Here is a 14,514-nt window from a genome sequence, read left to right as displayed (position 1 = left end):
CATGTCGGATTCTGTTTTCGGAAAGTAAAATACCTTCCTTCCATCTCCATTTTTGTTCCCTCTCGCTTCCCTACTCTCTTAAGAGAAGGGAGTAACAAAGTGAATGTGAAGAATAAGCTGTACCTTGAATCATGCACAGATCTATCCTATTATAACCAGGAAATCCTTCTCTTCACAATTGTCAAGGGATATTTAGTCTGTCTTTTACAGAAACATGTGGAGTTTATTATTGAAGTCAGCTTCTTCAATTATAAATGAATCGTATGGATTCCTTAATTAAACATTTGGACTTTTAAACCTCCGTACCTCAACCTTGATGCTCACGTTATAATTCTTTCAATTCAAACTTTACATGATTTAATTTAAGAAAAAAGAAACAAAGTGAGTATGACAAATAAATTATATCTTGAATTATGTATGTAGCCATTTTATTATAAGTAAAAATCTTTTTTTTTTAATAGTTAATAATTGTCAATGGATATTTAGTTTGTTCTTTTCAAAAATAAAAAAAAGTTTATGATAGAAAGACATGTAAATACTTTCTTAATTATAAACAAGTTTCGTAAATTCCTTAATTAAGCATTTGAGCCTTAAGCCTAGCTTGTGAAAATATTCAGTCACACCCTCTTCACAAATGAATAAACTAGTATTGAATCTTGCTTTTCGCCATTTTAAGGTTTAACTGGAGTTTCCCCATAGATGCATGGCTCGAACTTTTTGAACCATGTTTTAGTTACGGAGGGAAAACAAATTTTTTGTGATCGAAACCATGGAACAAAATTTGATCCATTTTCCTTGAACATGTTAATTGTACATCCACCGTATTCTTCTTTGTCAGTTTGTGAACAAATATATGTTATTTCCTGATAATGGCAGCCATGGCCGTTTGCTTTCATTAATGGATTACAGGTGATGTAGGTCAGGTTCCATAACTTCACAAATGCATTGAGTAAAACGTGAGAAAGCAATCAAGATTTCAGTGCGGACATCTGTGATATCACTGGTATCTTGGGGTATATATTGTCTTTTTTTTTTATAAAAAAAAAAATTATTCTGCAAATAAAAAAAAAAAACTCAAATCTCAACAAATTTAGATAAAGAATCCGTACAAACATTAACTTCTCTAAAAGTATATATAAAAAAAATTATTGCCAGCATTTATTCATAAACTGATAATTTTATTAAAGATGTATTATTTATCTCGTAATCTTGACTTCTTATTACATATTCAAGAAATAATAACTTTTAAATATTTAATCCACAGACCCCAAAATAAAAATTTTATAGACATATTTTGACTAGAAGGATAAGTAATACATATCTCAATGTTTTATATTGCATAGAATGAAATTTGGAGGGTCTAATCAGCTACTGGACTCTAGGAACATAAGAATACCTTTTTGTCATTGAAATTATTATATAGGTTGGTGCTGGAAAGATAAGATGTTTAGTCGACATCAAAAATGTTCTATGGATGACGACTGATCATGGTCTTTCGGCAAGAGAATGAATGAAATGCTCTTGGGATTTGTTTGTTACTTTTATTGGAGACAAAACTGAAAAGACCCTTAAAACTAACATGGAATTGCTTTGAAAAGCTGCAATTTCCATTTGAGGTTGGGGCTGCTAAACTATACAAGGGAAACAATCAGATTTGATCTGATAAAAGAAAAGGGATCCAAATCTTAAGGCTTCAAACTGATCTTAGCTCGATATCCACATATAAAGGAAATTGCATCAGGTGGGGGTAAGACTCTAGTGTAGTTACTGTAGTACCTTAAAGCTTGTTCAAAATTCCAACTGAATCATTTCTCATAGAAATGTTTGCATAAAGCTTTGTTGAGGGCAGGAATTGTATACTGGAACTGGTGATGATCAAAGAAATTTAGGTAGCAAAAAGAAGTTAAATGGGGAAACAAGCTAAGGTAAATCAGGGTGACGGTGTCTCAATAATTCTGAAGGTAAACAAACATGTCTAAGTGAAAAGGACCGGCTCTTGAAGCTAGGAAGTCTCTCACTCACATGAGTGGTCTTCCAATTTACTCCCAAGTTGGACGAGCAAACATGTCCTTGTCAATTTTTAGTTTTTCCTCTAGCTCTGTCAGTGGAATGCTATTAGCAACCATCCAATCTTTATCTCTCACCCTGGTGGCCTGGAAAGACCGTGTGAAGTCTATGCCCGTCTATAAATAGATGGAGTTAGGATGCTAGAAGATCCCACAACATTGTCATGGCTAAGCTTAGGAGCAGCAGCAAGAAGAAGAATGGGATTGTGAAGTTCAAAATTGTTGCAGAGAAGCTGCACAAGAGTCTTTCATTAGGAAGGAAATGGAACTCAGCCCATGTGCCTGAAGACGTAAAGGAAGGACACTTTGCTGTGGTTGCGGAGTGTGGTGAGGAACCGAGGAGATTCGTAGTTCCCTTGAGTTACTTGACACATCCGAGGTTCTTAATGCTCTTGGAGCAAGCAGCGGAGGAGTACGGATTCGACCGCGAGGGAGCCCTGGCGATCCCTTGCCGTCCAAGTGAACTTGAGCGGATACTAGCTGAGCAATGGCAAGAAGGGGACTCGAATGCTAATGTCAGCTGGAATTCCTGTGAAGCCATGATACAAAGCTATTGAAACAAGGAAAGGAGAGACCCCTAGCTGGTTATGTATAACTTGATGAATTTGTCCATCACCTGTTGTTACTTGGTCTTCCTTGTAGACCGCATGAATTGTTTTCTTATCTATATTTTGCAATTCATGTTTGGGGCAACTAAATGAAATGGAAAACAAAATCCTGCTTCTTGTGTTTATTAATCTTACGCATTCATTCGTTAGGAAAGTAGTAGTACCTTCTTACAGGCAAGCTCTCGAGCAATTCTTTCGCCTCATAGGGCAAAGGGAACTGAATATAAGATCTGTAAGAGCCTAATCAATGACATTTTGAAAGAACAAAAGTGGTGTATTTTTGTCTTGTAATAAATTGGGGAGTGAAGATTTGAACTTAAAACCACTTCATTTCAGAAGAAAACGAGGACTAGCAATGAGGCCAATGTCTCCACAGTCAAAAAACTTGATGAGATCAGGAACCAATTCTGATAAAAGATCAATTACCCAATTGATCAAAAATAGATGAGAGTCATTTCCATTAATGGGAATGGAGGAAGGACGATGAATCAAAGTTCGATTGTTTAAAGCATGTGCTTTAACTCGTTACTTTGACAGGCTTCGTGATTACTGGCTGTAAGTTGCAGACTAATCAGATGATACACAGCTTCCGAAGATGACAGACAACATGCCATGAATTAAACTTGGATTCTTTCACCAAAGTTAACGTAGTATCATTGTGACCTTGTTCCTGGTAGGTTCCACTTGCAGAAAATGTAAAGGAAACCCAATGATGTGCACCTCCTGTTGAAACCATGATCATATGATTACTCAGCTTTGCTTAACTCCCTGGTATAAATTCGAAAATTAAGAACTTACTACTGAAAGAAATACCCTTTATCCAATATTATAGCTAATAACTGAATCAACTGTGAGAGTCTTTCTGAAATTAGTATCATAACATGTGTTCTAAGTCCTAATCAGGACACTCATTACCCATTTGTCGGAAGAGGAATATTGCAGTACAACTCAAACCTGCAGGAAAATCTATGCATACCTTTCCTGGCCCTGCCCTCCCTTTAATCACATGCACGAGATAAGCTTGAGATAGGATGGTATTTTTGTTGATTGGATTTCTTTTTCTCAATTAATCATACGAATTTTAGTAGGTATCTGGAAGTGATACATAATCGAGACCATGATAAAGACTACCAGATTTGAGAATAATACTAGAAAAAAGCAAAGATTTAACAGGTCAAATAAAAGAAATATACAAACTCATCCAAATTCATCACTTCCTATCACCATGCAAAAGATATTTTGATTCTGTTCAGTCTAAATTTGACAAGTAATTAGACTGTAAAAGCATTTGTTTCCTGGTAGATATGCACAAAACCGAAATTCTCTGATTCTTTCCAGTGGCAATCGAATACAGGCCTTGCAACTGCATGTAATGTTGTCTTGAGTCTTGAAAATCGGTTCCCATATGGCCATATCCCATAGATAATTATAGTGAAAAGACTTATCATAGACTACAGAATGAAACATTACATACTTCTATAACCTTTCCAAAACATTCAACCCAACATTCTTCTCGTTCAACATAGCTTACGAGCTAGGCTAGCCCACCACTTTACCACAAAAAGGTTGTCTCTGCATATTAAAATTATTCAAGCATGTAGATGATGGAACAAGACTCAAGGCAATGTAAAAGAAATATATATATATCAGATTCAAAATACATTTCAATCATCTTGGGAAGAATATGTTGCTTTCCACTGTATTAAAATTTGATGTAATTGGGAATCACTGGGCTCCCCCTCAGCTAGCTGGTAATTGGAGGGGAGGGTCCATGACAGATTTTGCACATGAAAGTGTTTAACCGTACCTCCATTGCTTCGTCAGATTAGATTTAAAGTGTTTTGTGATCCCACATAAAGATGAGATGGAAGGGAAAACTGCAAAAGTTCATCGACATATACATATATAACATGACAGGTCGACTCCATTAGGATCATTACCACTGTACATCCTGCTGTTTTTAGATATTTATGGGCTATGACTTGTCTGCTAGCATTCTAGTCAAGACTCCATAGCAACATCTATCACCATTAAAGTTGGCCCACAGGAATCGATAGTACACTCAATAGATAGCTAAAATTGGATTTTGCAAGAATGGTTCCCATTAACTTTTCAGATTCTGGGCCTTTTTACACTATGTTTTTGGTAGGAAGGCAAAAAGGCGTGTAAAGAAAATATAAAAGAGAGGAAGGATTTGGTATGAAAAATGAAAAGTAGAGCAGTGAAACTGATAGCTAGCCTTCATACTTGTTCCAAAGGAGTGAAGTACTATGCTAAAGAAAGAAATATGCTAACAAACATTAGTGAGCAAATTAAGAGGCTCGACAACATTTACTGTTGGAATGGATATTTCTGGCAGCTACCTCCCATGGCATTATCACATGTGCTGTATGATATGAGTTCAAGATTGTACCTCACTACCTACTACCGTTTTACCCCGTGATCTTTTGCTATAGGGATTTTAATGAAGATGAGGAATTTCATCAGCCTGTTCACAAAATAATAAATGCACAGGATCAGGATCGTTGTCGTTAAATTATTTGTTTCTGCTATTAACGTTTAAGATTTAAAAGTTAAAACTTTTTGTTAATAATATAAAATTCAATACGTGACGTAAAATTATAAAAAGATTATCAAATGAGGGTAGAGGATTTTTATTCAGTTTTGCTTGCTCGTAGAAATCAAATTGATTTGCGATGACACTATGCTAAAATTAGAATCAATGTATAAGATAGAACTTAATTCGGTTGAGGAAAATCGATGCTTGGGGTTTTCTTGCCTAAAGAGAAAAATAGAAACTGGGTTTGGGTTTGTATTAGGTTTCAAAACTCTAGCCAGCTGCAGAAAGCCCGACTTACCTGTTTCTTTAGTTGTAGCCCAATTACATTACAAGCAAAACATTAGAAATATATAATATAATTAAAGATCTTATTATATAAGAAAAACGATTATTCTAATTAGATCTAAGTCGATATTGGCTTTAAAATGCCCAATTAATGCCTCATTTGAAAATCCATCGAGTTTGGACAAGTGCGAATTATACTTCCCTGTTTAATTAAACTCGATTTTTAACAGTAAAGATCACTAATTACCCCTGAACCATCACAAAGAGGTCCCAGGACCCAGGTCCGTGGAGGGTATTGAACCTGATTGGCATGCCATAATTTCCACAGAGATTGAAGGAGAATTATACAATCGAGATGAAGATTGTCCACGTTAGAAAACTTGGAAATGATGATAATTAGACCATGAATCATGAAACTTAATTACACCATTAAATGCCACTCACCCTTCGTCAAGTCAATAGCCGCTCAAGCTCCCTTGGTTGACATGGGACTGTCACTGCACCTTCATGAACAAAATCATACTCTTCTGCAGCTTGTTCCAAGAGCCTCAAAAATATGGCGTTGTTCGGATGATTCTAAGTATCAACAAATCTTTTCTGGTCACCTTTGTCCATGGCAATCACAGCGAAATGCCCTTCCTTAACATCGTCAGGCACATTGGCTGATTGATCATCAGTGTCCGAATCCGATTTCTTTCCGTCTTTCTTAGCTTCATTGCAACAGTCTTGAGCTTAGCCATTTCTTTTCTTCCGTAGCTTGTTAGAAACTTTGGTTTCTGCATAATATGTACACATTGTACAGTTTAGGTACTTATGAGCTAGTTCAGAAAGGAAAAAGGACATGGCTTGGACGGACAGGGTTGATAGCCAGTTTTGGAGAACAGAACATGTGGGTGATTCGGGTCGACCCTTTGCAATCACCATGAAACGTCCTTTTCCCTTGACGGCCTTGCTCATTACATCTTCTGCCTAGTCATGTCAATAATGGGCGCTTTTGTCAATACCGTCTTTAATTTGATTCCGATCTAATCTTCGAAACTCTTATCATACTATTCCGCACGTGTAAATCAATTTATTAACTCATTTTAACCTTATTGCAAAACTCGAAAACCCAAGATTAAGTAAAAAACATATCGATGCCCATGTAGTACAGTGTTATCTCAAACTTCGTAAGAGACTTATTTCAATTATTGGGAACGATGGGAGACTCTCCTCCGCAATTTCCGCTGTCCTGTCCATTTCCATTGTACAGCAACAGAAGTGGTAGTATGTAGTGCTTTTGGAAGGATCATTGGATACATATCCTAATAATGCTTTCAACCATTTGAAGGAAAGAAGTTAATTAACCCAATACTTTGTTCTACCAAGTGAAAACAAAAAGACACATGTAGCTATGTCCTTCCTTTAGGAGATGGTTGTGTAGATAAGCTAAAAAGGTAATGATAGAACCATTAGGCAGGGTCCATGGGGGGAAAGAGAGATCGGATCTAGCTGTCTGTCATCACTCACCAGATATTTTTAGAGTTGAACATGGAAACCCCATTTCCTGAGGAGACAACAGTATTATTGCAAATGGCCCACGTCGAGCCAACACCTTCTTTAAGCGTCAAAGACAGTCCGCCTGTCTGCGCCGAAGGCTAGTTTTAAGTTTGTTGAGAGTTCATTTTCTAGTGTAACTGTTTTCACCCTTCCATTCTTGTGAACGGAGAAAAAGGGGAAGAAGGGGGCTCCTGCTTGGTATGTTGACCACACTTTCTTCATTAATTACACACATATATGGGATAAAACAATACACAAAAAAGAAAGGGCCGAAACTACTTTTCAATTAGATTTTTTCATTGGAATTTAGAATTTTATATTGTGTTAAAAGTAATAATTAAGTTCATATGTGTCAGCAATATTTAATTTGGAAAAGATCTTAGATTTGAAATAGATTCTTCTCTTTCTCGGACAGACATGCCAACAACGCGTGAGAATTTACGGGGTTCTTTTGTATTATTTCTCAAATAATCATGTGGGGGAGAAATTAAAATTTCTGGAGTTCTTGAATTTTTTTTTTCAGGATACTATTTGGCATATGTTTCTTCTTTTAACAAATAGTTTAATGTACAAGTTTGGCCGCCTATCACATGTGTCACGGTCTATAATAACTTGCAAAGCATTATCCGCTTTAACCCATTGAATCTCTCAATTTTATCCTACAAAAAACATCTTGTCAATTAAAAATAATATGAATACTTAAAATTTCAATTATACTCTAATACATAACTAATATAAGATTCTTAATTTCCCTTTGAAACCGTGACAATGCGACAGGTCAATGTCTTAATTACCTTTAAGATAATCTTTAAAGACTTTATCTTCGGATTTCTTCGTCTAACAGTAGCATAATTGGTTTCTTCTGCATTTAATGTACAAGTCTAGCCTGTCACATGGACGGTCAATATCTTTGATTACCTTGAAGATAATCTTTAAAGACTTATCTCCGAATGCAGAGGCAAAGACATAAGGACATGCTGGCAGGACAAGCCTGAAGGCAACGAAGACCCCGGCCCCCTCCCTTCACCCTTTCGAAGAACATGGACGATATCAATCATTTCTGATCCAATAATTTAAGTGAAGCAGGCACTCAATCAGAAAATGGCAAACCTTTTCCTGTTGTTGGTTAATCCTGCTTCTTGGATAAATATAATCAATCATTTATCCACAGAAATGGGCAGTTTAAGTTTTATAAGATAGGAGACAAAACACGAGGTACAGTCAAAGTCGTACAATAAATGAAATAAGTACAACAGAACTTCAAAGATTGTTAAGCATGAAATCACACCATCACTGTTTTTCTTGAATTTTCAAATGATTGCAGATACCAACATGATTAACCAAAGATGAATACTAGTATTAATGTTGGAAAAAATTTTCGAATGATTAACGTATGATGTTGATAAACTACACAAAACCATCCTAACTCTCTATGAATCAATCATCCTATTTGGAGGCTCGTGCCTTTCTGATGGCTCAGAACACCGAATACAGTATAAAAAGTAGGCTGATCCTAAAACTAGTTCTAGATTATTCTGAAACTACAAATCGTATGGTGTACAACAGGCACTTTTGGATTCTATAAAAGTTGGTTAGGATATCTACCAAAAAAAAGGAGATGCTGAAGGGAATCACATGGGAAAGAATTTCTTTGTAACTATCAGTGTATACTTGTCTTTTTGCAAGGTTGAGATTAGCATTTACAAACAGAGAAGGCTGTAGAAGACCAGTGGTATAAAAGCATTATCAAGTTGCGCTGTGTAGGCCTCCAACAAACCACTTGTAGTCACGGCTATGAGAAGAGGGAACCAATGCTGTGGAAATTGGAAAAAAAGATCAATGACCCAAAAAATCAATTAGGTCCACGGCACCATGTAGGTCCCAAGCTGAATTGACTCATGCAGGAGTCAAGTCTACATTTATTGCAACAATTCAAAGAACTTTAGCATGAGTTTGTTTAATAAAACAGAAACAAAAAGCCAGGTTGGATGCTTCACTGAAAAAATTCATTCGTGGCTAAGTTACCAAAAATGTGCATATGAAGAATGTGTCAACATGGGCGTGTATGTATCCCTGTGTGTGTGTGTGTGTGAGAGAGAGAGAGAGACAGAGAGAGACCTGAGTTAGAATGTATCCTTTAGAAGCCAAAAGTGGAAGCAGAACAGAGCAAGCAGCAAGGACAGATGTTATACCAGCTGCAGTTCCTTCGATGGTTTTCTCTGTAGCATAAAAAATTTGCTAGAGTTAGCAAGAACATCATAGAGCCCCTAAAAAGGCTTAACCATTAAAAATATGTAAAATAGGAAGAAGAGAGAAAGAAAGAAAAATCTTACTGCCAGTTTTGCTCCACCTAAGGACACCATACTTGTGGCCAACCATTGATGCCTAAGCATAAAAGCAAAACAATTACAATTTAATGATCAACTCAGAAGGAGCAATTGGCAGGCAGCCAATTTGATTAATTTGTAGACCTCTTCATATTTTATACCTCCATTAGTTGTTGATTATCCACATTGTTTCACATTATTGTTCATGAATTAGCCAATTGTTTTGTTATATAGCCATAATAAGTTGGACTCTCTGTGGTTAGTTTATAAGTGTGGCGCTAGTGGCTGTAGAGTTATGGTGGCCTTTGTAACCCTTAATAAAGATGGCTAAGACTTTCCCTTTCTCTCTCTTTTGGGATTGGTTTGGAGTAGAATACATGTCTAGTTTTAACAACTTTGGCACATTCATATGGAATGTTAACACTGTTCATCATTTGATCTTGAGCAAATTCAAGTGGAAGATTACATAAAATTTTAGTTCAAGAGCCAAAGTGAATATCAAAGAAAAGCTAAAGAGCAACAAGTGACAAAATCATAACTATTATGACATGTGGTACAATATCAACAAGCAATAACAATTTTGAATGTGATGCTACTTTTTTTTTTTTTTATTAAAGTGAGAAGTAAAAAGCCTGCCAGCAAAATTTTCAGGTGGGGGAGAGGGAAAGTGTGGGACTTGAAGTTTAGTTTAAGAACAAAGTGCTAGTGATATATCCGAGCACATCATTTTCAAAATATCTAGAAATTCTCAAGTAATACAAAAGTGAGAAATTTGAAATGGCAATAAATTGAAGGCCCCAGTGGCATCAATAAGCACACTTACCATTGTATCTCCGATGCCAAGGCTTAAAACTCCAGCAAACGGGGTAAGAGGTCGATCATTGAACCCAGAGGACATCCAGATAGGAAGTGCACATCCCAATAAGAGAGAAAAGTGGCTACATGAATCAAAAGGGACCTTATATAAAATTGCTTGCAACGAGCATATGCATTTTAGTTTCCAGTAATCATAACATGCCATACCTGACAATAAGAAGATCTGAGTCACGATGATCTGTAAAGGCACTCATAAATTGATGTACAAGTTGCCCTAAAGGCCAAATTCTCCAAACCTGGTGACAAAGGGAGAGTTATGCAACATCAACCATCACATTACAAAACATAGACCTTGCTTGTAAGTCGTAAACACTAGGATATGAATTGTTAATTTGTGATACTTGTAAATATACCACCCTTCAAAACCTTAACTGGTGAACATTTGGACTGAAAGTAGAGCAACTTTACACGACACACTTACTTGATATACTGTCTACATCTACAAAATGTGCAAGTTTGATGAACTTACTCGAATAATCTCTAATACCAAGAAAACTGCCAAAGCTGCACCAAATGCTAGATCAAGAAATTTTGGCTGCAAAAATAATTACAAAATCAATATAATATCTAAGCAAACCATTACTAGAATGAAAGAGCAAAAAAGGTTGCTAAATAATTGATACATGATACTCAAGAAATCACCTGGTATATAAGAGCGGGCAGAAACATTGAAACAGCCAGTAGATGGTAGTATTTTCGAAGAAGAATCCTCTCAATCTTACTATTCTTAGAAATCTTGTAGAACCTCAAGACAGATGCATATATCAAACCCAACCAGTAGATACATAGTGACAGTCTTTTGTATGGTTCTGAAAAAACAAACTGGAATATCCTGTTACAAATGTATGATGTAAAGGTAAGACACTTGAAAAAATAGGAGGAAAACAGAGGACAGCATGAGAAAAACCACATAATGCTAGCATAGGAAGAAAACCATCATTTTCTGTAACAAACAATGCCTTTGAAGTCACGTGAAAACATAAATCATTTTTTCCTCTGCTGCACAACTTTTATCTCCAGAATGCCCAACAAAAGGACTGTAGCAAAAATAGCTTGCAACCCTAAGCTATAAGTATTCTAATAGCAACACCAGAGAAGTAACATAGGATTATCAAATACTAGAGAAGGCAAGCCATCCATTACACCAATAATATCTATATCCATCACCAAAGAGTTGAATCTTTTACAGTCACTAAAACCTCTTGATAAACACCTACTTACCTCCACAACAGGTTAGATTACAAAACCAAATGTATATAAAAGTCAAAGCAAAGAGATGCTGATAAACATCATTATAAATAGAAGTCAAATTGAAAATGTCTTTAAGCAAAGATATACCATAATACAGGATGCACATCAAAATCTAGGACGATCATCATCCAAGATGGGGCAACCGCAATCATGGTGAATCCAAGGGAAGTAAAGAATATAAGAGATCTCCCAATCTCTTTGTTTTGTCTTGATTCAGAGTTGTCAGCTCCCCAGAAGTATTCCCATAAGCGGATTACAAATTTAAAGACTGCTGAAAAAATAAGAAGGCCAAGCAGCACACCCTGCATAGAAGAGAACAACTTTCACTATCCAGCTAGACCATTTACAAAGAATTTCATCACTTGAAGATTCATACCTGAATAACGATACCTATCTCACTTCTTTTAATTCCATATCGTATGGACACCAACTCTGGTGAGATCAAGAGTCTACAGACCTGTTAAAAAAATGACATTAACATTAAAATGCTAATTCTGCTGGATTTTTCTGTCATAACAGCCTGTATCTGGCGTGAAAAAGCAACACTAACCTTTGAAATGGTACATGCCAACATGTCACCAAAGTAGAGTACAAGACCTGAAGTCACCAAAAGTGCTTCCCCTGCAAAAATGAGGGAAATAAAAAATCTTTTCACTGCTCAGTAAGAAATATTTGGGTGACAAAAGTTGAGGTAGGAACAGTAGCACAAAACAAACCAACTGAAGCACAACAGGGAAACGTGTTGAGAAGATGTTGAATTAATTTCACTGCTGCAAATCCATGACATAGCAACCACAATAACTTTAAAGCTGTGTTAAAGCCTGTATGCAGACAAATGAAACTATTGATTATGCTGTTAAAAGAAGCTAATGCTAATTTTTCATATTCAAGCTTACTAAATGCAAGAAACCACAAACAACAACACAATAATAACAGAACAACTGACTTACCAGTATGAGATATTGTAGCAAGCGATATACAGCAAATCACCGAATATAAGATGACACAGCTTAAGCTAAACTTAGCATCCCAAACACTACAGGAGAAATGGGGGTTCTTATTGTTGGCCGCGCACCACATAACTATGGAGAGGAATATAAGCACACCACAGCAACAAGCCGATGTGGCCCAAAATTGCATTGTCATATGTTCAAGCTCTACCAACAGAATTCGAAACACACAAACATCAAACATAAATCCATAATTCTCTTATAAACTCTACAATTCTTTGTTCAATTCATTTTTGAATATATAAATGAGTACCTCCAAGCTCAATTTGTTGCAAAGAGAAAGCTCTTGAAAGCTGAATCAATTTCGAGAGCATTACAGTCGGCAACGTAACTGCTCCCAACATTATTCCCGATGAAGCACCTGGCCTATTAAAACAAACGAAAAACTTCAAAATTTCACATTAAAAAGTAACAGAATTTAACGAATTGAGATTCTCTAAAACCCTAACTCTCCCACGTTTATGAAATTTTGTCCCTTTTTTTTCAATTTTTCATTTTCTTTACTTACCTGGTTTTGAAGAGGGAGACGGAATCGTCGGCGCGGATCTCGACGAAGAGAGAGAAGAGGGAGAGGAGAGAGAGGGAGAGGGCGTGGGGGAGGAGAGAGAGGGGTAGAGAGAAGAGAACACGGAAGACGAAGAGGAGAACCACGGCTCTTTCTCCGTTCATCACCTTCAACGGCGAGAACGCCATGGTGATCGGCAGAGGATATTACGCGGGAAGGATTATCTCTGACTTATCAGAATTTGGAAATCCAGTGGCATTTGCCTATGGGATTTGGGTCGACGCGGAAGTTCGTTGGACTCGGCGCCTGCACCATGGGTCCCGCGTTTTTAGAATATTCCCTTTTTTTTTTCTTATAAGTAATCCATGGTTTTTATTTTAGTCCATTTTGACACATTTTCTTACTTATTATTATTATTATTATTATTATTATTATTATTATCTTAACAAAAAAATTAAGATAAATATTTTTATTTTAATGTATTTTATATTTGAATTTTTAAAATGTATAATATAAATTTTTAATACTTTTAATATGAAAAATAAATTTATAATATAAAAAAGTAAGAGTATTAAATATTAAAAAAATATTTTGAGACATCTAAAAAAAAATCAACAAAGGGTTGGTGTTTAATCTCAATGAATTATTCACTGTGATTAAATCTTCATGTTTGGTAGTGATTTGAAGATCTTTTGTTATACTGATTTTAAATTATCAAAAATAATTAAATCACTATATCACGAGATGATATAAATGTCGTTAAAAAAAATTTAGTATCAAAGGAGAGTGATTTTCAAAATATTATACTATTATTTAAAATTTAATCTAAATAATTGATTCATGATGATTAAATATCCATCTTTGATAGTAATTTGAAGATTTTTCATAATAGTGATTTTAGATCACTAATAAAATCACTACATTGCAAAGTGATTTAAATATCATCTAAAAAAGTAAATTTCATCATCGTAACTTAATAATCTAATATCACTAATGATCAAATCAATTTAATATTGTCTGTGATAGAATATCAATACAAAGCTGGAATCTTTGAGCAAACTAGCTTGTAGGGATGTAGTTAACTATTAAGTATAGGATATGATGCTATAAATGATGTCTTAATCATATAAAATGGTTGTGTTATGTTTAAAATGACCGTGTTATATGAAGAAATGACATATTATTCTGAACATAGTTTTTAAATTAATAATATGTTCGTGTTATGTCACGATCTTGAAACCCGACGATTTTTCCTGTGAATACAGTAGGTCATGACTTTGGAGCCATTAACCAAATGCAAAGTTCCTCTTATGCTTAATCCAAATTTGCATGGGCTATCTGCTGTTAAATCTCCACGATTTGAGGAAGGAAAGACACAGGAACCGCTTGCCATTTTTGCTGGTAAGATATTGAACCTTTCATCACAGCATAAAATGCTTATCATTGTCTCTCTGCCAATTACCATTGACAAAAGAAAATACGAAGAC

The 14,514-nt window shown here is 35.6% G+C and overlaps 2 protein-coding genes across 2 annotated transcripts; one reads left to right on the top strand and one right to left on the bottom strand.

The window, feature by feature from the left end:
• On the top strand, nucleotides 2,090-2,867 carry LOC18590945 (auxin-responsive protein SAUR32). The gene has a single exon (XM_007016779.2). It carries the CDS (start codon nucleotides 2,231-2,233, stop codon nucleotides 2,621-2,623), a length of 393 nt encoding a protein of 130 aa, XP_007016841.2. The 5' UTR covers nucleotides 2,090-2,230; the 3' UTR covers nucleotides 2,624-2,867.
• Nucleotides 8,647-13,346, bottom strand: LOC18590943 (dolichol kinase EVAN). Its single transcript, XM_007016777.2, has 14 exons — nucleotides 13,031-13,346; nucleotides 12,776-12,888; nucleotides 12,463-12,669; nucleotides 12,229-12,333; nucleotides 12,063-12,133; nucleotides 11,889-11,969; nucleotides 11,600-11,814; nucleotides 10,904-11,093; nucleotides 10,731-10,796; nucleotides 10,409-10,497; nucleotides 10,209-10,323; nucleotides 9,392-9,443; nucleotides 9,177-9,277; nucleotides 8,647-8,872 (listed from the first exon to the last, which is right to left on the bottom strand). Exons 1-14 carry the CDS (start codon nucleotides 13,213-13,215, stop codon nucleotides 8,759-8,761), a joined length of 1,704 nt encoding a protein of 567 aa, XP_007016839.2. The 5' UTR covers nucleotides 13,216-13,346; the 3' UTR covers nucleotides 8,647-8,758.

Source organism: Theobroma cacao, chromosome 9 (assembly GCF_000208745.1).
Source record: "Theobroma cacao cultivar B97-61/B2 chromosome 9, Criollo_cocoa_genome_V2, whole genome shotgun sequence".
NCBI classification, from domain to species: domain Eukaryota; kingdom Viridiplantae; phylum Streptophyta; class Magnoliopsida; order Malvales; family Malvaceae; genus Theobroma; species Theobroma cacao.
Note: the sequence above shows the minus strand (reverse complement) of the source record. Positions and strands in the feature narration are given on the sequence as shown.

Bases quoted from the DNA above. Each gene is read 5' to 3' on its own strand.
- LOC18590945 (XM_007016779.2), top strand. From the start codon at position 2,231: ATGGCTAAGCTTAGGAGCAGCAGCAAGAAGAAGAATGGGATTGTGAAG.
- LOC18590943 (XM_007016777.2), bottom strand. From the start codon at position 13,215: ATGGCGTTCTCGCCGTTGAAGGTGATGAACGGAGAAAGAGCCGTGGTT. The intron at 12,670-12,775 runs GTACTCATTTAT...TTCTGTTGGTAG, and splicing joins GCAACAAATTGAGCTTGGAG to AGCTTGAACATATGACAATG. The intron at 12,134-12,228 runs GTTTGTTTTGTG...TCATTTTTGCAG, and splicing joins TCCCTGTTGTGCTTCAGTTG to GGGAAGCACTTTTGGTGACT.